Source organism: Mustela putorius, unplaced genomic scaffold, assembly GCF_011764305.1.
Source record: "Mustela putorius furo isolate JIRA1106 unplaced genomic scaffold, ASM1176430v1.1 tig00537248_pilon_pilon_pilon, whole genome shotgun sequence".
Classification (NCBI taxonomy): Eukaryota; Metazoa; Chordata; class Mammalia; order Carnivora; family Mustelidae; genus Mustela; species Mustela putorius.
Window position 1 is genome coordinate 363,490 of NW_025422387.1, and position 21,345 is coordinate 384,834.

A 21,345-nucleotide genomic window follows, 5' to 3' on the forward strand; every position below is an offset into this window, starting at 1 on the left:
GCTCTGGGGTTGAGTTCCTGAACTTAACATTGCCTCCCCTGTTCTGTGAGTCTCCCTCTCCTGGTGACCAGACAGAGAAGGTGGGGCTCAGTACGGCCGAAAGAAGGCCTTGCCTTCTCCTGAATCCTGAACAGGGAGGAGATGCCAGAGTTCTTGCGAGCTCCCAAACCAAGAAGGTGTGCGCCAGCACCCTGATCTCAGCATTCCTCTACCTGTGGGAACCCCGCAGGGAGGCTCCACAGAGACAGCGGCCAACTCTTCCCGCAGCCCCCGATTCTCAGAGCTAAGCTGCGTTCTCTTAGAGGGGCTCTCAGAGAGAGCGGGTCCCGTGGGATTTAAACACCAGCTGTCCTGTTCTTCCTGATCCGTGTTCACCGTGCGCGGCAACTACCCCTGCTCCGTGCCAGAGACGTTTCTGTGCAGAAAGTCAGGCTCTCTGGTGCAGTCAGGGCTTCTTGCTTCCCTGGGACAGTCCCCCGATGTCACGCCTTGTTCTCCCCGCCCCACTCCATTCCTTTTCCTCCTCCTCTTCCCCTTCCTCGCCCCCCCCCTTCGTTAGCGCTCCCCCCTCATCCTTTCCTTCGAGGAGAAAGCGCCCTGGGAGCCCCGCCATCCGTCTCTGAGCGTCTTACGGGTCCCACGGTGTGGTGAGCAGGTTTCGGGAGCTCTGTGTGCATGAAAGGCCAGACCCTGCGGTCCGGAGCGCCAGATGTCAGCGACCACCCTGCAGTTAGTTACGTGACATTTGAATCTGGTACGGGGGACGCTTGGGCCACGGAGGCTCGGAAAGCGTGTCCCCTAGCTGCCTCCTCTGCTCCTCCCACCCGTGTGCGCCTTCCTCCCGTCCTCAGGGCGCGGCTGGGCCCACGTGGGCCTTTTCCCCACATCCATTATGGAGGAGCAGACATCTCGTAAAAGGGGACCCTGAAGAAGCAGAAGCAGAATGATTTAATTAAACTAACATAAATCGCTACAAAAATCATCCTGATAATCTCACTTGGGGGCGTTTCCAGATGCGTGTTTATAGGAAAAACCAGAATGTCCAAAAACTCACCATTGCTACAGCGGCTCCAGTCGGCAGGTGACATCTGGCTGCTTCCGCGCATGCGTCCGGGGCCTCACTGTCCCGTCCATGCCTCGCCTCTGTGCCTCTGCAGCTCTGTCTCACCAGCGCCGGGTAGCAGAGCCACGTCGCCCTCAGACACCTTTAAAATTGCAGGCACCCCATTTGAACGGACTACTGACGATGGCTTTGGAAGATCTAACATAAGCAGCATGTAGATTTCAGGGAGTGGGGAAGAATCCTGATCTCCTAGATGGATCGAGGCGAGGAAAGCATTTAGGAAAGGTAGTCAGCACTTTTCATAACCGGCCGCAAGCACCTGCCCTGGGGAGCCGAGCAGCCCACAAAACCGGGAGAGCTGGTGTCTAAGACCAGCCAGTGCCACAGATCAGGTTGGAGATGGTGTGGGCTTTGTTTTGTTTTGTTTGTTTGTCTGTCTATTTGATGTTGCATCTCTGAAAGCTCTTTCCAGGGATGAAAGGGACACACACGGACGCTCACAGAGACACACGTAGAAATGGCAGGTGTTACCCATTGTCTGCCCGCCACACCCCCATCACTCAAAGTTGTTCCTCTCTGCTTCTCTCCAGTGTGGATGGAGCCTCCTACGAAGTCATGCAGATCGATGTGGAAATAGAGGAGCCCAGTGACCCACCGGCCACACAGCTTGTCACATGGCAGGTGGAATATCCAGGGGACATCACCTCTGACTTGGGCGTATCCAAGATCTACGTGAGCCACAAGGACGTGATGGGTGTCATACCGCTGGCCATGGTAAGAATGTCCCTGCCTTGCGTGGTCCGTACGGAATCCGAGGGAAAGGGAAGGGTCCGCACTGCCCCAGCCTGGGTGGGGGCATGTCAGTGAGCCGAGGACCAGGGTCGGGGGCACCAGAAGCTGAAGTCTGCTACAGGACTTCAAACAAGGCTACTACAGAGACCACAAAAATATGTTGTGTTTTCAGAATATTATTTAGGAAGGCATCAAGCTCCAGGGGTTAGAGTTGGACCTTCTGTGCTATGAAAATTACCGATCATTTAATAGCTGTGTTTCTGTCATACATTGTGGACTTTAAGGATCTCAGATACATACACCTGCAGAAACCAAAGAGATTATGTCCGTGAGTGATGTGGCAGGAGACGTGGCCGGGACGCCTGCCCGGTCCTAAGTCTGCAGCTAGTACTTACCGTGTAGGAGAGCCGACGTGGCAAGCCGCGTTCTCGGTTCTTAAGATCTACCAATTTCCCAGGGAAGCCATAAATATAGTTCGAATGTGCAACGTCAGCCTGGTCGTGTTGGCAGCTAATTAGAAGCAAACGAAACACTCTGTAGGAAAGCGTTCCTATATTCATTCACAGGGCGTCTGTTTACAGCTTGGGAGAGACCCAAGACTCGGTCTGCATGTGCCCTCTAGGACTTGTGGAACAGGGACGGGCTTTCATCCGTGAAGGGCCGAGCCTTGTTTGTCCTGCGGTGCCTGTGGGGAGACCTGTCATCCACGTCCCCGAAAAAACACGCCGATGCCCCATAGAGCTCTACCTGTCCTCAGGCTCTTCAGCAGCCCCTATGAAGGAAGATGCATTTTTTAAATGGGAATTTTCATGGCACCAAAGCGTGGGCATGTCTGTCTGCTATGAAAGTACTTTCCTGTCAGAAATGAAGCGCGAGTTGACCTACCCATTGACTGCCCAGTGTCTTCTCTGCACCGTCTGTTGGGAGATATCGGCGAGTGTTGTTATGGAGTGCAGACGGAACCCCAGGAATCAATCTTTCAATAAAAGGTAGCGTGGACAGTTGCCTGGTGACAGCAAGTTAGTTATTATGTGGCTCATCAGGAGTCGGGAAGGGGTTCGGGGTGCTGTCGGTAAGGGCTCCTGTTAACGACTTCTTTTGTTCGGAAGTCATCGAGCCTCCCCGGGTGCCTCATTGCACGCGTGACGGTAGCATTCCTTCAGTTAGGCTCTTTGTGAGTGGTTTCTATTAGTGGGGATGGCAAGACCATTTGTCTTGAATAAGGAACTACTTGAATTTGCTCCTTTTCAGCACCTTTGGTAGGATGGGCTGTTCGCAAGGCTCAGAATAGCTTCGGTGGCTTTGCTCGGCATAAGTTAACCTCCTGTTGTTTGCCACACTCAGCAATTCCCCTGCCTTGTGGGTCCCTGACGCTCCCATCACTTCTCCCAAACCCTACGTGAATCCCCACTCCAACAAGGTGCCTCTCCCTCCTCCTGTGGTCTCTGACCATTCTCATCTGACCTTGCCCATCTAGCTATGATGTAGCGCTGTACGAGTGTGTCAATCTTAGCCAACACCTTGCTGGCCCTTCTACAAAATTGGAAATTGCATTTGGTGGAAAGCAAGAGAGCTCCTCAACCGACTCAGTCTACCTTAGCCCAGCCAGTGGGGGCTTAAATACGTCTGTGTTTCCCTTTTCACGTACAGGGGCTCCTCAGACTGCTGGTGTGGTTTTGGTAGGGTGCCCCTTGTGCCATCGGAGACCCAGGCTTTAGTTTGAGGGCACGAATTCCATGCTTATGGTCCAAGATGGGTGCTGGAGTGCCGGCCAACTTACCCATATCCTGTAGACCGGAAAAAGTAAGAAATGCACAAGCTCAAGGATGAGCTTTTCAAGAAGCTTTTTTTGCTTTTCAAGAAGCAAGGATCCAGCATAATATTTCTGGTTACATCCATTTGGCCAGACCTAGGTGAAAGGGAAGCTGGTTAATCTTTATGTTAGCATGGCTCGTTGCTTAGACCCTGTTTCAAGGAAACAAAAAGGAAATAATTATTTCAAGGCAATGTACATAAACTCTTAGGAACAAATCCAAATCAAAGGATATGAATCAATGGGTATATGCAATTTTGTAATTTTTAAAAATAGTAGTCTCCAAACTGCCTTCTGGCAGGTTTAACCTATTTAATTCTGCCGGCTGCATATGAGGACACCCATTTCCCTGCAACTTTACAAACGTAGGATACTGAAATTTTAAAATAGGCACTTTATCTGGCAGAAACAATACTTTATTATTGCCTTGATTTGCCCTTTTTTGGCTCCATTTGTAAATCTTCTCTCTCCTTTTTTTAAAAAAAAAGATTTTGTTTATTTGCGCGTGCATGCGAGAGAGAGAGAGCGTGAGCACACAAATGAGGAAAGGTGCAGAGGAAGAGAGAGAAGCAGACTCCCCACTGAGCAGGGAGCAGGGGTTCCGTCCCAGGACCCTGAGATCATGACCTGAGTTGAAGGCAGACGCTTGACCAACGGAGCCACCCACGCGCTCCCATTTGTAAATTTTCTTACTGAACATTTATTCTTACCCATTTCCTTTCCCTCTTGGGAATTCCATTTCTTGTTACTCTGTCAATGAAAAACCTTTTCAATTGTGGTAAAGACATGTAACATGAAATATGCCATCTTAGTCATTTTCAACTGTAGGGTTCATTAGTGTTAAATATTTTCACCTGATGATGCAACAGATCCCCAGAACTTCCTCATCCCACAACCCTGAAACCCTACCCACTAAACACTAATTCCTCCTCCTACCCCAGCCCAGCCCGTGGACACCACTTTCTTCTGTTTCTACGTATTAGTGATGCCAGCCTTTCCACTGGCATGTTCTTACAAATATTCTTCCCAATTTTCCCTGTGCTTTCTAATCTCACAGATCATATATTTTAACAAGCAGAAGCTCAGGGGTGCTTGTTTAATTTTCATGCACTCAAATCCACTTATCTTTTCCATAATGGAAGTCCCCCTCTCCCCCTAATTACGACCAAGAGGAAGAAGATGCCTGTTTAATTGTTCTTGTAAAATCCCAGAAATTCAAATACCCTCAGACAGCACATTTGAATAGGTAGAACTGTCATTTTGAGAAGATAAAGCTGGAGGTAAAATGCACTTGTGACACCTTCTACTATTATGAAGGATTTGAGATCAGTTTGGAGGAGGCTCATGGCCCCTCCGTTCTGTGTGTGACTTATAGAATTCCATGCAGGAAAGCTTTGAAATGAGATGCAGTTAAGCACCAACATTCAGAGCTAATTTCCCAGAAGACATTTATTTCCTCCTCAATATTTTGCCCATTTTTCCCTGATGTCTACAGCCATAAAACCTTTTTTTAAAAAATCCATTCATGTACTTCTACTTTTATTACATTCTTTTTTTTTGTTTTGTTTTTTTTCCCTGCTCAGGAAATGATGCCTTACCATCTTGTAGGTAAATATATTCTTGTCCTTAGGGAGGAAAATATGAGGAGAGTGTCATTAAATGTGCATTAACGTTAATCTAATTAGTGCACATCTGTAACTGTGTGTCAGGGTCTGATTCTGGAAGGCGGCGGTTGCACGTCTTAGAAGAGCTGGAACATTCTGGGCTGGGGCTCAGGGTTAGCCCCAGTTGCTCAGAGCTCTTCAGTCTGGGGTTTGGGTAAAACAAGTGTTTTGAGCTTCTGCCAGGATTCAGATAATGACACTGATATTTATCCGTGGGAATGCTGTACCAGCTAGTCCTTGAAAACATTAACATGTGCTCTTCATTTTAAACTGAGACTAAATATGTTTTCAATCCTGTTGGGTGTGGCTGCTGGGGTACTGTGGCTGCTGGTGTACTGTGGCTGTTGGGGTACTGTGGTTGTTGGAGTACTGTGGCTGGGGTACTGCAGTTGCTGGGGTACTGTGGCTCTGGGGTAAGCGGGAGACTGCAGTGCTGCTCTAAGTCTGGGGCATGCAGGTGGGTGATGCCACTCTTCTGAGGATGGTAGCAATGCGCCTCCACCCCTCTTGGGCTCCTGATGAGGTTCCCACTTCACCAAGTTTTTCAGCCTGGACCAGCAGTCTTTGCCATCAGAACTGGAGTGGGACTTTAAATAGAAAGTATCAGGGGGTACAGTCCAGATGGACGATTGTGATTCCAGAAAATGATCACAAGATTCCTGTCCTAATGGATGATTTGGTGCTGGTGACATTCTGTAACATTTGCAATGATGTGAGGTCTAGATGTGTCTGCAGATCCCTGGGCAGGCCACCCATGGTTAAACAAGACTAGAGTCGGTGTACCACGTGCTTTTTGTGGCGTGCACGGTGGCCTTGAATGTCACTGTCATCAGAACACAAATGCATCTCACAGATCTTTTTGCAGAACCCATTTCCCATGCCACCTCCTCCAGGGATCCTTCCTGGATCCCCACAGCCAGATGTGCTCTCTGTTGACTCTTCCACTCTGTCCACCCTGTGATTTCCTGTGCACGGTGAAGACGGTAGTCAAGTCGCAGGATTCAGACACTCTTGAGTTACTTTTGATGGTTGAGATCACTTCCCTGGGAGCTGTGATAGGGCGAGAGTCCAACCAAGATGCCTGGGAAGACCTCAGCCCAGTACATTCCTTCCATACCCTCTACATCCTTCCTCATTTCCTCTTGTTTGAATCCCACCTAAACCCTTCCAGTCTTCAAGCCCACCTCCAGCGTGGAAGCAGCTAGACACTGGTGCACCACTGTTGGCTTACTGTTTACACTACCCCAAATGCCTTCTCCTCATGAGCGTGGGTGAGGGACATCCTAGCCCAGACAACCGCAAACAGAACTGCCCAGTGCAGGCCCTTGCCGACTGTCTTGACTGAGCGCTGAGTTCTTTCTTATGTGATTCCTGGGGTTGCAGGGAACTGATCATCAAACAACCTCTCCCTTCCTTGTGCACATGCAACTTTTTTTAAGTCTTACTGATTGCGGTGCGCCCCGAATCCACGGTTCAGTGGGTTGTTATTCCATTTCTGTCAATCTAGCTCGCAGAACCCACCCATATTTTTACGGCCACATAATTTCTTATTCTAAAGACTGATGAATTGTGTTTTAAGTAAGCTTTCCTGGATATAAGACATCCCTCCCCTTGAACACAGTTGATGCCACGACAACATGGGTTTGAACTGCGTGGGTCCACTTACATAGGGATTTTTTTTTTTCAATAAATGGAGTCCAGCACCGTACATGTGTTTTTTTTCTTATGATTTTCTTATGAACATTTATCATCCCTAGCTTACTTTGTTGTAAGAACTCATTATCATGCACAGAAGACACAAAGTGTTTGCTGATTGCTTATGTTATCAGTCAGGCTGCTGGTCCACAGTAGGCTGAGAGTGGTTCAGTTTTGGGAGGTTAGAAGTCCTCTGTGGATCTCCCACCACGTGGCGGCTGGTGCCTCTAAGACCCGTGTTGTTTGGGGGCACCTGGGTGGCTCCGTGGGTTCAGCGTCTGCCTTCGGCTCAGGTCGTGATCCCAGGGTCCTGAGATCGAGCCTCAGATCGGCTCCCTGCTCAGCAGGGAATCTGCTTCTCCCTCTCCCTCTGCTGCTGCTCCCCCTGCTTGTGCTCTCTCTCTCTCTGTCAAATAAATAAAATCTTAAAAAAAAAAAAAAAAAGAAGACCACCCAGTTTAGAGTCCGGTGTAAAATGACCTTTCTTTGCGGGGTCTGCGCCGTCCCCTGATCTTCAGAATCCTGCTGACCTCATCTCCTGGCGCACCTGCCGTGTGTCGGCCGTCTCCTCCCATCACCCTGGGTCCCCTTCCTGAGTGCACAGCCGGCAGGAGGCACAGCTCTGTCCCCTCATCGAGGCCCAGGGAGCGGCCTCGCCACCCCTGGAGATGCGGTGATGCAGGGTCCTTTGTCTCCCTCGGCCCCGCAGTCGGCGCGGGTAACGTGCTGCGACTGTCGCCTACCGAGACCGGAGCTGGAGAAGAGGCCCCCACGTGAGGGAGGGAATCTCTCTTTCCTGGCACCCATAATGAAATTTCCTTTTATTTTTGGCATGAAAGCAGCTTCTTGGCTCTTTTTTTGTTTGACTTTTCGTGGTATTCTTTTCCTGTGTCAGCCTGTTAATTAATATGCCAGATACCCTCTGTTGTTTTCCTCAGACTTTTTGAGAATTCAGTCACACTGGATAGCACACCCTTGCTTTCATTTTTATTCTTCCTCAACCAAGTGAAAATTAAGTTGCGGCTAGAGCCCTTGAGGAAAAGAACCTCCGCTCCAAGAAGCGTTCCTGTGTTGTGCGCTCCGGGGATAACTATGGCGGCCCTCCACGGCGCTCACACTAATGACACCAGATCCTTGATGCTTATTAGGGACGAGGTGCGTTCTCCGTACCTCCTTTGTGTGAACTCATTCAGTCCCTTCAGGGACCTGGTGAGGGGGTACTGCTCTTCCTCCGATTGCACGGATGCAGGAGGGAGGGCATGCCCAGCGCAAGGACGCTCCAAGCAGTCCAGCCACCAAGCTGACCCGCAGAAGAGCCCAGATGGACGGGCTCCAGAGCCCGTGCTTTCCACCAGTGCACCACACCCGCCCTCTCCACGAAAACCGCATTTCGGCTGCTGATCGGTTCAGTATGCAAAAGGATCTTTGGAAGATGCAAATACAAAAAAAAAAAAAAAAAAGACACACACACACACACACTCATAAAAGAATATGAAATTGAGAAGCCTTACTGAAATCGGAAAGTCATCTGAAAATGAATTATTTATTATGCACAAAGCCACTGCCTTTGCTTTTCAGCCCACTCTGGTGCCTCTGATGCCCCTAATGAGCCATCCTCTGCAGAGGAGATTTATAATGAGCTGGTAGTGGCTAACCGTCAGAGCTTTCAAAGGTACCCAGTACAAGCTAAGCCAGGTGTTTTTGCTATTGTTGGCTGCCTGGTCGGTACCACAGCCCCCGTCGCGTCCAGCCGTTAGCTCTCAGTGAGCAAATAGGCTCGTGATGTAACCTGTTCTGCAGGCCCTCCGGAAAGCGGTCCATCCCCGCAGCCTTCCCTGAGCTCCCACGACGTGCCAGGCGCTGGCCTTTGTGTTGGAGACGCAACAGGGCTCACGTCCCATGCGGGGGCGGGGGAGAGACAGCTGGTAAATAAGTAAAAAGTAATTGAGCAAGGTGCATTCAGAATTGGTCTGTGCCTGGCAGGAAATAAAACAGGATACAGGGACGTGAGCCCTTTGAGCCTGGGACGTCCCTGCAGAGGTGACCTTTGAACTGAGACAGAATGCCAAGGACGTGCGTGGCCAACGTGGGACTAATCTGATGAGAGCTGGCTTTCCAGACAGAAGGGAAGGCAGATGCCAAGGCCCAAAGCTGGGGCCTGCTCGGCGTGCCTTATAATGGAAAGGCCAAGGGAAGCAGGGGGTAGTGATTAGACGGGACGAGGTCGGAGTCGGCAGGCACCAGACGACGTGGACAGTCACCGGCCGTGATACGGGCGGCAAGATCTCTCACTGAGTGTGTTTAAATCTCATCGGATTCATGATTCGCCTTTCCATCGTCACTCTAAATACCAAAAGGAGAGCGAAGTTGGTGGCGTGTGAGCAGGGGAAGTTGACAGACCATGTTGGGAGCGACCTTGACGGTCTAGGTGGAAAGAGCTGAGGACTGGGTCTGGGCTTGATGAGGACGGTGATGGGCAACTGGAGGGCCTCGGAATTTACTCTCTAAGCGTGGCCATCAGGACTTGCTTACAGAGACCACGAGTCTGTTTGACTGGGTGACACCAACCGTGAGTCTAGGCTAGACAATACTGTGTGATAGAACTCTGGGCCGTGACACAGGTGTTCTGTTATGTGGGCCCTCCAGCATGGCAGCCACAGCCCACGCCGTTTCCGACCCCCCGGAAATGTGACTGAGGTCACCGAGGAACTGTAATCTTTCTGTAATTTAATCACATTGATCCTTGACCAACGCAGGGGTTGGGGGCACTGACCCCCTGCACAGCTGAAGGTCTGCGTGTCACTGACAACTTTGCGGAGCTTCACAACTGAGAGCCCGCTGTTGCCTAGACCTTCCCCCAAACATAAACACCCAGTTAACAGATTTTGCATGTTCTGTGTATTATACACCGTATTCTCGTGATGAAGGAAGCTAGAGAAAAGAAGACCGTTTTAAGAAGATGAGGAGAAAATGCATTTATAGAACTCCACCACATTCACGGGAAAAACTCCACGTACAAGTGGACCCACGTGGTTCAATCCTGCGATGTTCAAGGGCGGGCGGTAATTGAGATTTGGCCGAGCTTCTGACGGCTAAGCTTAGACAGCAGGACTGTCTGGTGGCTACCGGCCCTCAGACTAGACAGCACGCCTCCAGAGCTGTGGCTTGGGGAACGGAGGGGAGGTCACACTGTTTCTGAGATAAGAGTCTGCATATCCTCCACCTGCACCGCCGACCCCTCTGTCTGCTCGTCTCCTTCCTGCTCTGGGCCCGGGGAGTCTTTGCTCTGTGCGTGGCTTCCCAGGGCCTGTCTGGTCTGCTGGATTCCAGTTGGGTTCAGTCAGCGGTAGGCAGTGGAAGAAGACCAGGAGGACGAAGAGAAAGGCTGGGGGTTCGGTTCCCCTGGTTCGGTGCCCCGTCAGCCCTGAGTCTCAGTGACTGCGTCGGTCCCTCGGAAGCGGCAGCCCCCGTGGGTCAGTGGAGCCGCAAGAGCTATACCAAGGAGGGACGGGGTGGGTCTCCTGCCGCCACCTGCAGGTCTGAGTGTCCGAACGCACCACTGTGTCCTGCTGTGGAGCCCCCCTGCAGCTCGTGGCCTGAAGCACACAGCACTTTATTAGAAACTAAACACTATTTGCTTCTAGTTCTCCTTTATAATTCGGTGAAGACATTATATTGATCTTTTAAGCACGTGTGTTGGTTATATTCATTGTGGCTCTTCTTTTGGGATAAAGAAGACGCTTCTTAATTTGTGGTATAAATCTCCGTTATATGAAAGGAGCATTAGATCAGATAGGATTGCAGTGGGGTTGGCGCCTGCTTCCTGGGAAGGCTCGGAGAGTAAATGTTGTCCCTCCTGCGGGCCCCACAGCCTCTGTTGCAACAAAAATGGTGCCCTCAGGAGCCCAAAGCAGCGGAAACACGCCCGCCCATGGGTGCGGCTGCGTGCCGCTCAGATCATCCGTGAACATTGAGGTGGGAATTTCAGATCATTTTCATGGGCTGGTGGATCGCATGCTTTAAAAAAAAAAAATAAATAAAAAAAATTTATAGGTATAAAGCCTGTGAAGGCTATCCAAAAGCTAGAGCTTACAGAATGTCATGTTTAAGCCAATTTATTGTCAACTAGAGACAGAACTTTTTCTCACCCTTGTCTGAGTCCCTCCTTAGGAGCTGGACAGGGGCTGTCCTCCATGGCCCAATCACAATGTAAATAAAGCTTGGTCTCCTTGAAGGAGCGCCTCCCTAAAAATTTTGAAAACAATTTTGAAAAGCGTTGTTATCACGGGAAAAGTGCATTTTCCGGGGTGAGCAGGGTTGGGTTTCTGCACTCACGGCAGAGTCCCCCACGAGACCGGGTCAACCTGAGCAGGTAGAGGGAGCCGGCCGTCTCCCTAGACCAGGTGCCCCGCATCTGGGGCTGATGTTCCGTCCTGCACCTGTTAGCCCCCACCAACAAGGCCTCCAATGGTTTGACCCTGAACATCGAAGGAACACCCTCTCCCCTCTCAGAGTCCTGAGAGCTCTCCCACCTTCCTGGTGGCTCTTCCTAAATCTGCCTGAGGATCCCCCACCTCCCCTGACTCACTGCTTCGTAGGCGGTTTTCCCTGGACAGCGGCAGAACTTGCCAGCAATGCAGCTGCCATTAACCTTCCAATTAACCTTATTATCAAAGAGTGGAGGGGGGGCAGGAAGGGAACTGGAGACTGATTTCAGAGCATGTTTCCAATGAATTCCCAGGTCCTCTGTGCTCAGAGCTAATACTTCCTTGCTTCCGAGATCATTTCCCAAAGGCAGGCTCACTCCATTACCTCTGCCGTTGAGGCAAAGACCAGCCGCTGGACACACCTTTCAGCAGAGCGGGGCGATCCTGGCCATTGGCCAGCTGCCTCGCCTGTGTGTTTTGTGTCTCCGGGAAATGTGTTCTGCTTCTCTCAAGAGAGACCCGCAAACCGAAACTCGAAATTTTGCAAAAGCTCTGGGCACATGTAAGTTTCCCATAGCACCTGCTCCTCCTGCCTTCTGTATCGGCATCTGTCAGACGTAGGCTCGCTGTAGCAGGTGGACAGGCTCATGGTCTGGAAAATGCAGCCTCATCGGAAAGCATCCTGGTCAAGACCGTGTTCTCACAGTGCACCCCACATCTTCATTTTAAAGATTTATTTATTTATTTGAGAGCGAGTGTGTGCACGAGGGGGAGTGTGGAAGGGGGAGGAGCAGAGGCAGAGGGAGAAGAAGACTCCCTGCTGAGCAAGGGCCCAACGTGGGGCTCAATCCCAGGACCCTGCACTCATGACCTGAGCAGAAGGTAGACGGTTAACCTACTGAGTCCCCAGGCACCCCTCCATGGTCCCTCTTGAGACGTAGCAGGTCATGAATGGATTTTGCCCAGCAGATAAAGACCAAAATAGGCACATTGCCTGTGGTGTTCACACCACGTGTATAGCACCTAGACCAGTATGGGACCCCACCAGAAGCTCGCTATGCACACTGGGCTGTAGGAGGAATCGGATAGAGTTGAACCTCATCTCTGGTCTGGCAGGTTGTGAGTAAGCGGACCTGGGGCAAGTCAGATGACCTCTCTGCACCTCACTCTTCTCACCTGTAAAATGGGGATAATCTTCATATTTCTGCTTCCCAGGGGGATGTGGGCTTTAGTAGGAGTCAACGTAAACCATTTAGCACGGGTCCTGGTGCTTCATGGCTGTAAGTTATCATTCCTACTGCTACTAGTAACCACAGAGAGAAGGTATGTTGGAATATTAGTGCAAAAGAAGTCGAAACAGTCATTGCTTTTTTTTCTTATGTTCTTCTGGATGTTTTCCAAGAAATTAAGGACAAAGCAATGTCCTATAGAAACAAATGAATGTCCTACAGAAATAAAAAGCCTCGATAAGCCGATAACATTCTAATAATAAGTAATAATGGCTGTGTTGGATGGAAGCCTTGGGTGGCAACAGTGAATGTGTTTGGACTTCTCAAATCCAGTCCAGACTGATTTGTACAGAAATCAGAACTTACTCACTTGCGTAAGATCTTGGGTTCCATTTGGCGACCTAATTGACCCCCAATTTACAAGAGTTTAAGCAATGATGAAAACTCATGTCTCTCACCCGTGAAAGAAATCCAGAAGTAGGGCTACATGATGAATATGGTGGCTTCCTTGCTCACACGGGTGTGTCATTGTACCAGGCGACTCCATTCTCCAAGTCGCCTCAGGATCCAGAATGGCTGGCGAGGCTCCGGCCATCACGTCCACCCTCTGGAAGCACCTTGAGGACATCATGAAGCATCGGTTGCCTTTATGAGAAGAGCTCAAGACTTTAAGACACAGACACAGTGTGATGGAACAGCACATGAAGAGCAGCCCAAAATAGTCCAAAGGGAACATGTTTCTTCCTCTTAAAATGTGTTCATCCTAGAGAAGAAGCCATTCTGCATTCGCCGGTGTGGGCCATCAAGCATACGGGAGTGTAGAGGATGCCCATCTCCACACAAAACATGAAGAACCCCAATGCAAATGTGTTGGCAAGAACGTGTTGGTCCTATTGAGAAAAATAACTACGTTAAAAAATTTTAAGGGACGCTTGGGTGGCTCGGTCGGTTAAGCATCTGCCTTTAGCTCAGGGCATGATCCCAGGGTCCTGGGATATGGCCCTGCACCAGGCTCCCTGCTCCGTGGGGAGCCTGCCTCTCCCTCCCCCTCTGCCCCTCCCCCTGCTTGTGCTCCCTCTCTCTCTGTATCTCTCTGTCAAATAAATAAAATCTTTTTTAAAAAAATGTTTTGAAAAATAACACATTAGTATATTTATTTTCACCTACTAGTGGTTTCCTCATGTGGAACTGAGCTATTTTCCCAGGGTTCTTTAACTCAGAAGTTTTCAACAAAAGCCATTATTTTCTTGACAGATGCTAAGGAGACCGGAGAGTTCCATGGATGCCGGGATACAAGTTGGTGTATCGTTAAAGTAAAATACCGGTTAGGTAACAATTCCACGAGCTCTCTCCTCTGTTCGTCTTTGCACAATGGGTGGTAAATACAGGGTTAGGGCTTCCCAGCGTGGGCAAATGAGGGGGGGAAAATCTGTCTTTTGAGTTTGTATAAACCAGTCTTCCAGTTGTGCGAGTAAATTACCCATTACACTTAGCCCAAATAAAAATGATGGCTTTCACCTTGAACTGGATTTCTCTTTTGCCTTAAAGAGGAAGACAGGATGCTAATGCAGATTTTTCTTCCTCACCCCTCGTATGGTGAAGGAGAATGTCTTTTCCTCTCCCCCTTCCCTCCTGCTCAGCCGTCCCCTCCCCCTGCGTTAGGGTTTTCCAGAGAAATAGAACCAATAGGACGTAGATACCTAGGCTGAGAAATATATATATTGTATAATTATATAATATTATTCCTCATTTTCTCAGCGTGTATTACATAGTATTGTACATAATAGGTATTTTTATGTATAATAAATATGAATACTTATGAATATCTAATCCTAGTATCTATTACATATAATACTATGATCCTATAATATTATCGGCTGAGAAAAGGAGGAAGCCTGCCCCGTGTTTCCCCATGTCACTGCTTGGGCTGGGACATCCTGTCTCTCAGACTGGCACCCACCCCGCCAGCTTTCCCGGGCGCCCAGCTTGCGGACGGCAGGTGGTGGAGCCCCTGTGGAGTTCGTTCTTGCATTTAAGAGCTTGGTGTGCGGTCGTGGACATGCTCTCCCAATGCAAGCAACAGGAACCCCATTCACACAGGCTTGACCAACACCCAGACTTCCCATGGCACACCCTTGGGCGTCCAGAGCACAGGGGGCACAGAGAAGAGGGAGACGATGGCGGGTCCGTGAAGCTGACTCTGTTAGTTCACGTTGTTTGGTCTTTGCCGCGGCTTGGTCTCGTCCTCGACACCCACCATGGGTGTCGGCAACCATGGGAGCCAAGGGAGCCATTGCTCACATTCGGCGGAAGCAAGTACAACAGCACGGAAGTCCTTCCTGCCGGTCAGACTAGGCCGGGTGTGGCTGTCCCCTGCCCCGAGCCTGGAAACCATCACCAGGTACTGTGACTGGTCTAAGCAGACTTCCTGAACTCATCACCACCAAGGGACTAGGATGGTCATGGCTGGCGAGGATGGGGGGTCCGTCAGCAGTCTCTGAGTTCCCGAGCTGTAAGTCGGGACGGCCGTTTGAACAACACCAGGTTTCTGACAGGCAGGGGAGAAGAAAGAAGGGAGGTGCGGTGTTCCACGAGGTCGCCTGCCTGGAAAATCCGCAGCAGAAAGCTCCTGGGCGACTATGATTGCATAGTGTTTGGGGTGAAGGGAGAAACCTGCCTTTTTGTTTTACTTCCAAGCAAATCTTAAAATGCTGGACAAGGACCAAAATGTCCCATGGAACAGGTGCTTGGCAATGATGATGACACGTGGAGAAAGAACATGTGCGCTGTCCTTCATCTGGAAGCCAGTCCTGCGGAGCCCAAGAAACGAGCCCCACACCCCCCCACCCCCGCCATCTCCAGGATGTCACCAGGGGCACCACGGTCATTCCTGTAGCAAAAGTATTGGTCCAGCAGTAGCCCATTGTTGATAGCTCCGTGAAAATGCTGCACTGGTGTTATTCAAAGTTGAAGACTGAGCTTCAGCCAAGATTTAAAGCTTCGAAATGGATTTCTTTATAACCTGTGTGATCCCATCAAAAGGGAGTTTAACAGACAGGTAACAGAGCAGTCCGAGGGTCTGAAGCTCGACTCCACACCATCTCTGATCACAGCTCCCTGAAGAACCATCACTCTTCTTCCCAGTCGACTGACTGTTCTTTGTCAGGGATCTTCCGGTTTGTTAGTTCAGCTAATGCTGCATATGTATTTAGGTCTGTCTGTCTTCTCTGTTTGGACTTTGTTCACCGAGCCTGGCATTAATCCCCAGGTGCATCTGTGTCCGTTTTTCCACGCTGCAGTGATCGTGCGCAGCAGAGGGTAGCGCGACTCGATCAGAAAAGATGGGGAACCTTGGTGTTTAAGCTTCTTAATTGTAAAAACATGAGAAAAGTGATTTGTAATAGAAGGGACTTCTTAGGCCTTGTAGAAAGAGGTGGCTGTATCACCAAGCAGCAGAATGAAAGCCCTACCGTGGAATTATTCAAAATTACTACCCTCATGGTCTGGTGGTACAGTTCAAAGTGACTTTCACAAGACTTATTTTTCCTAAGCCTGTCAGCAGCCAGCAGTGGGGAAGGAAGTACTTAAACGGCTCTGTACGTTCCATGCAGATCTGTTCTCCTGACAGTGTTTCCACTGAGAGGGAGACTCTTGGTCCTTACGAGTCCGTGGTTATATACAAGGATAATAAAGCAGCATATGGAAATGCAATGGAATGATTAAGGAAAGGATTTTGCTAAGCTCGTTACCAGAGACCTGAGAGTTCTTTCCATGCGTCTTGCATTTCCATTTCGAAAATGTGTGTGACTAGCCGGTTAATTCTTTTACCCCACGGGAGAGCGGCCGATGTTACATACCTCTTCCTGCGTGTAACAGGTTCATCTTTAATAAGAAGGTAAAGGTTGAACTCATTTCTGAGATGGGGACAGGTGTCCAATTTAACTTCCTGTACGTGAATCCAGGGGTGGTGATGCAACCCAGGACCCTGAAAACCCACCTCTGACATAATGACTTTCCGTGTGTGGTAATGAAGTTGGAATAATGATAATAAGCATACGGTTGTTCACCTATCCTAGAATGGACTCGGGCCTGGAAAATAAGCCGCCCGTTTCCTTTACAAAGCACGTTGGTAGTTGCTGTTTTTGCTACCTGAGGCTCTGTCCGAGGCTCTTCTACAAGACTTATTTGTGCTTCACCAGACATCCATCCCAAGAGGGGCATGATGGTCAAATTTCAGATGGGAAAACTTGAGGTTTATGGAAAGAAAATAGGTTCCTGAAGTTCACATGCTACAAAGAGCCCGTCTGACTCCAGACTCGTGCTTGCTGACGTCCAGGATTTAGGTGCGAAGCTGTGTCGGTAAGAACACGCAGAACCAGAACCTGCCCTTTGGGCGCGCATGCGCGATAGCAACCCGCCCTCTGAGCGTGTGCGTGATATCAGAAGCGGTGCACCTGAGGGTGGACAGAAGGTGCGACATTAACTCCACCCCGGGCGGATGGGGAAGGTGAGCACATCAATGGTCCTCGATAAATTTATCTCCAAGATGGAGGATGATAGGGCATGGCTGCCAGGTGACTAAGTGGTAGAGAGATGCCGTTCAGAGCTTTCTGAATGAGGAGAGAATAGACTCACAAGGAAAACGCACGTTTCTGTCACCTCTACTCAGAGTAAAGCTTGGCAGGTTTCTGTCTTGGTACCTCCCTTATCTATGAAATAATGCCACATGGGCCCCATCCATTTAATGGGATTCTTGACATGTTACTAGGAAGACCCGCGGTCATATGTTTTGAAACAGCCTATGAGTTTTTCATAATATGATGGAATTCCCTCTACAATGTCCCCCTAGGGATCTGCCTCAGCTTTTGCTGGCAATTCTGGGCGTAGGGAATAATGCAGTACCGTCTTAGGGAAACGCGTGCCGTTCTATAGACGTAGATATGATAAAGAAGAGGTAAATGCGGATATGGACGATGATGATAAAAAAGATAATACAGCTGTCAGCTTGATGAATGGGTGGATGGTTGGATGGACAGGTGGATGGATGATGCAGCTATACATAGTAAGAATGCATAGACAGAAAGACAGGATGGATGGACGGATGGACAGATGGGCGCATGGATGGATAGATGATGCTGCTATAGATCGAAAGAATGGAGAGATGGATGGATGGACAGATGGATACACAGACAGTTATCCTATGTTGTGCATATATACAGAGAGAGGGAGAGATTTATAATGCTCAGTGTCTAATGAGTAGCTTCTCCTCCCTTTTGTTACCCATTCAAGTCCCCTTTCAGGCTCTTATCTCCCATGTCCTGATGTCCAATCCAACACCAAGTCCTTTTGATTTTGCGTCCTGTTTCTCAAATTGTCCTTTTCTTCCTATGTCCACTGCCAATATTGTGGTTCAAATTATCCTTTCTAGTCTAAATCATTATGGACCTGCCATCCACTCCTGATCCACTCCTGGTCCTTCACTGCTCTGCTCCCTACATGACAGATAGTAATCTTTCAGAAACTCAGCTAAGATGATAGCCCTATTTCTTGCATAAAACAGATCAGTGATGCCCTCTTGCTATTAGAAGAGATACCACAATGCTTAGCATGGTGCATGAGGCTAACCCCAGGGATCTAACCCCTACCTAGTTTCCCAGCCTCTTCCAGGATTGTCTTCTGCTTTTCCTAACTACAGGAGAGCTGTAAAGTATAGTTTTCCCCACCTAGGAACGAGTTGGTAAATCAACAGCACAGAGTCCCACCAAGGATGTCTTTCTCGGGTTTGAATATCCCTCAGTCCTTTCAACTACTGTTATACTCTGACTATGCTGGTCATTCTTATTGAAACACCCGTGGGTTGAGTAGAGTCCTTGGAGAGGACAGTCCCTGCATCCCATTGCCCATCAGTGTCACGTTGGTTCCCAGACTTCATTTGTAGCCCCAGACCTGGAGATGGCATTCAGGGTGTGGGCTGACCGAGAGAAGAGCTGAGCTGTGTGCTAACATCTCATTTTGGGCACCATATTCCCACTGATGCCAGCCAGTCTGCTGAGACTCTCCTTGGGAGAAGCCTCATCACACTGTTGGCCCCCAGTTACGTAGACCTCTTTGTCTTTTTCACATGCTGGTCTCAGCTGCATCTCAGCTATGACTGTTCTCCTACGGTGAGGGGCTTTGAGCCAGGAAGCTAGCTTTGGCATTTCTCTCTAAAATTTAATCTCTTTGGACACATTCCATGATCATTCCAGCCTGTTGAAATATTTTAGGATTCTGAATCTGTGATTGAGCATGTTGATTATAACTCTCAGCTTTATGTCATGTATAATATGATTAGCATGCTATCAACTTCCTCATTCAATCCATTAATTGAAACTCTGAACAGAACACAGATGAGAACAACACCCTCTGGAATTCCAAGCCCCTGGGACCACACATAACGTACATTTCCTTCCCAATTCATGGGCTACCATTTCTTCTTCCCCTACCCACCTGTTCTGCTCTGAGGAAGTCTTTAGAATTCCTTCTGCCTACTCTGAACCCCTTGGTGATCTCATCCTTCCTGGTGATATCAAGTATTACCTGTTCACTGATAATTTCTAAGTGCCTACCTCTAGCCTGGAATTCTTCCCTGACTGCCTGGTTCCAGAATTCCTCTAGGCGGTCGAGCATCACACTAGCATCCCTGATTTCATCTTCCCAACCCATTGCTCCTGGAGACCCTTCCATTGTGGTCAATGCCGGTTCCACCATTCCAACTGCTCAGACCCAAACTGAGGGATCCTTTACTCTCGGACCCTGTCTTCAATCTCTTGGTTGATCCTGAATAATGATTCAACCTTCCCAGTAGACCCAGAATCTGACCCTATTGCACGCTAATGCCACAGCCCAAGATCTCATCTGAAATGCCATCAGTTTTACTTGATTTTCAGTAAGTCCATGGGCCCATGTATTTTTTTTTTGTCCTTTCTTCATGGTTATTTTTGGTATCTAAAGTATTTCTTAATACATAGTAAGTATTCAAAATGTTTGCAGATGAATAAGTTAATGAATAAATTATAGATGCCCTCTCATTCAGATTCAAGTCACTTCTCAGGTCCATGATGACATGATGCGGTCGATTTTATCACTGTCAGACCAGTATCCCAGATAAACCATGTCTATCATAATCTAAAAGTTAATATATTCTTCTTGGCCCTCAGCGCTTTATTTTCCTGGTTTTAGAATATCAATAAATTGTACCCCACTCCACCTGGTTCTCAAACCAGCAGTGTAAGAGTTCTCCATGATACTGACTCCCCTTACCCTACAAGCTGAGAACCCCATCTCTTAGTTTTGCCTCCAAAGTATAGCCTTAAGTTTGATCTCTTCTGCTGTTCCCTAAGTTCACGGTATTTTCATCTCTTGCCCTAAATAAATGGTCTCCCCTCCTCCCCTGCTACCACCCACACCCCAATCTGATCCACTCTCCCCAGAGCTGCTAAGAAGCGCTTTTTAAGATACAAGACACATAGCCTTCTTTTCTGCTTCAAACCATTGCATGAAGTACCACCTACACAAAGAATAAAATTCAGAGTTCTTACCAAGACCCAATGATCCCTTCATTATCCGACCCTTCTCTACCTCTTTGATGTCATTTCCTAAAACGGACTTGCTTGCTGGAAAGCTTCAGATCCTCTGTCCTCTGGCACTCTTGAAACTGACCCTTCCCTCTGGGTGTCTATACTCACCATTCCCCTGCCTGGAAATCGCTGCCTGCAACATGTCTTCCGGCTGACCGACCCAGTGTGTCCTCTCTGTTGTAAGGGTTCCTGAATCAGCTAATGAACGGTGCCCCTGACCTCCACCATAAGATACCATTCATTCTGCCACATGGCTTATTTGCTTCACACTACCCTTCATTACCTGAAAGTATTCTGCTTATTTTTATGTTTACTTGGGCTTCTCCTCCACTTTTTGTAAACTTGAGGACAGGGAGCTTGTCCACCTTGATTGATGCAGCACCCACACACCTAGAACATTCTCTGGCACACAGCAGGAGCTCAGAAGTATTTGTTGAATGAATAAATGATGGCACATAGAAGGTCCAACCAATTAATACCTGAGATAATTCAAGCATGACAAGCCCTTATTGAAGCTCTGCTATCTTCCAGCGACTATCAGTGCTTTGTGAAGGTACCATGACATTTTTAACCATCTATTCTGGACTCCTGTCTCTGCGAAAGTCAGCTTGACTGGTCTGCAGTGTTTGTGACCGACTTTCTGTCCTGCCCATTTTTGTTCATTGAAACTTATTTTTGGACCTTTCTCTCTATACATAGCTCCTCACAGGTGCAGTAAAGGGTTCACAGATTCCATCTGTGTGTCCCTTGGAATGGTCGCCAGGAGGTTGAAGTCACCTCACGGGGCTCAGTGATGGCTTCCATAGTGCACACCACATGTGGGTCCAAGTCTGTTTCTAGTCCGGGGACTCTCTTGGACACCATAAATGGCAGCACCAAGAGGAGAGAGGAGCTTGATGACCCTGCCGTCTTGTGATGGGCTTCCGTTGAGGGGGTGTGCCTGGGAGCGTTCTCTTGTTTCCCCGGACTCGTTGTCACTGTTCACTTGCAGAGTCCCATCAAAGGACTCCAGCAAGGTTTGACCAGACTGGTTCTCTGCAGTC

The 21,345-nt window shown here is 48.9% G+C and overlaps 1 protein-coding gene across 1 annotated transcript in view; it reads left to right on the forward strand.

Moving 5' to 3' along the window:
* TMEM132D (transmembrane protein 132D) overlaps window positions 1–21,345 on the forward strand; it is a 518,464-nt gene that overhangs the window by 342,180 nt on the left and 154,939 nt on the right. Inside the window, exon 6 of the mRNA XM_045073706.1 lies at window positions 1,654–1,837. Coding sequence (XP_044929641.1) covers window positions 1,654–1,837 — 184 coding nt within the window. The remainder of the gene's footprint in view (window positions 1–1,653; window positions 1,838–21,345) is intronic.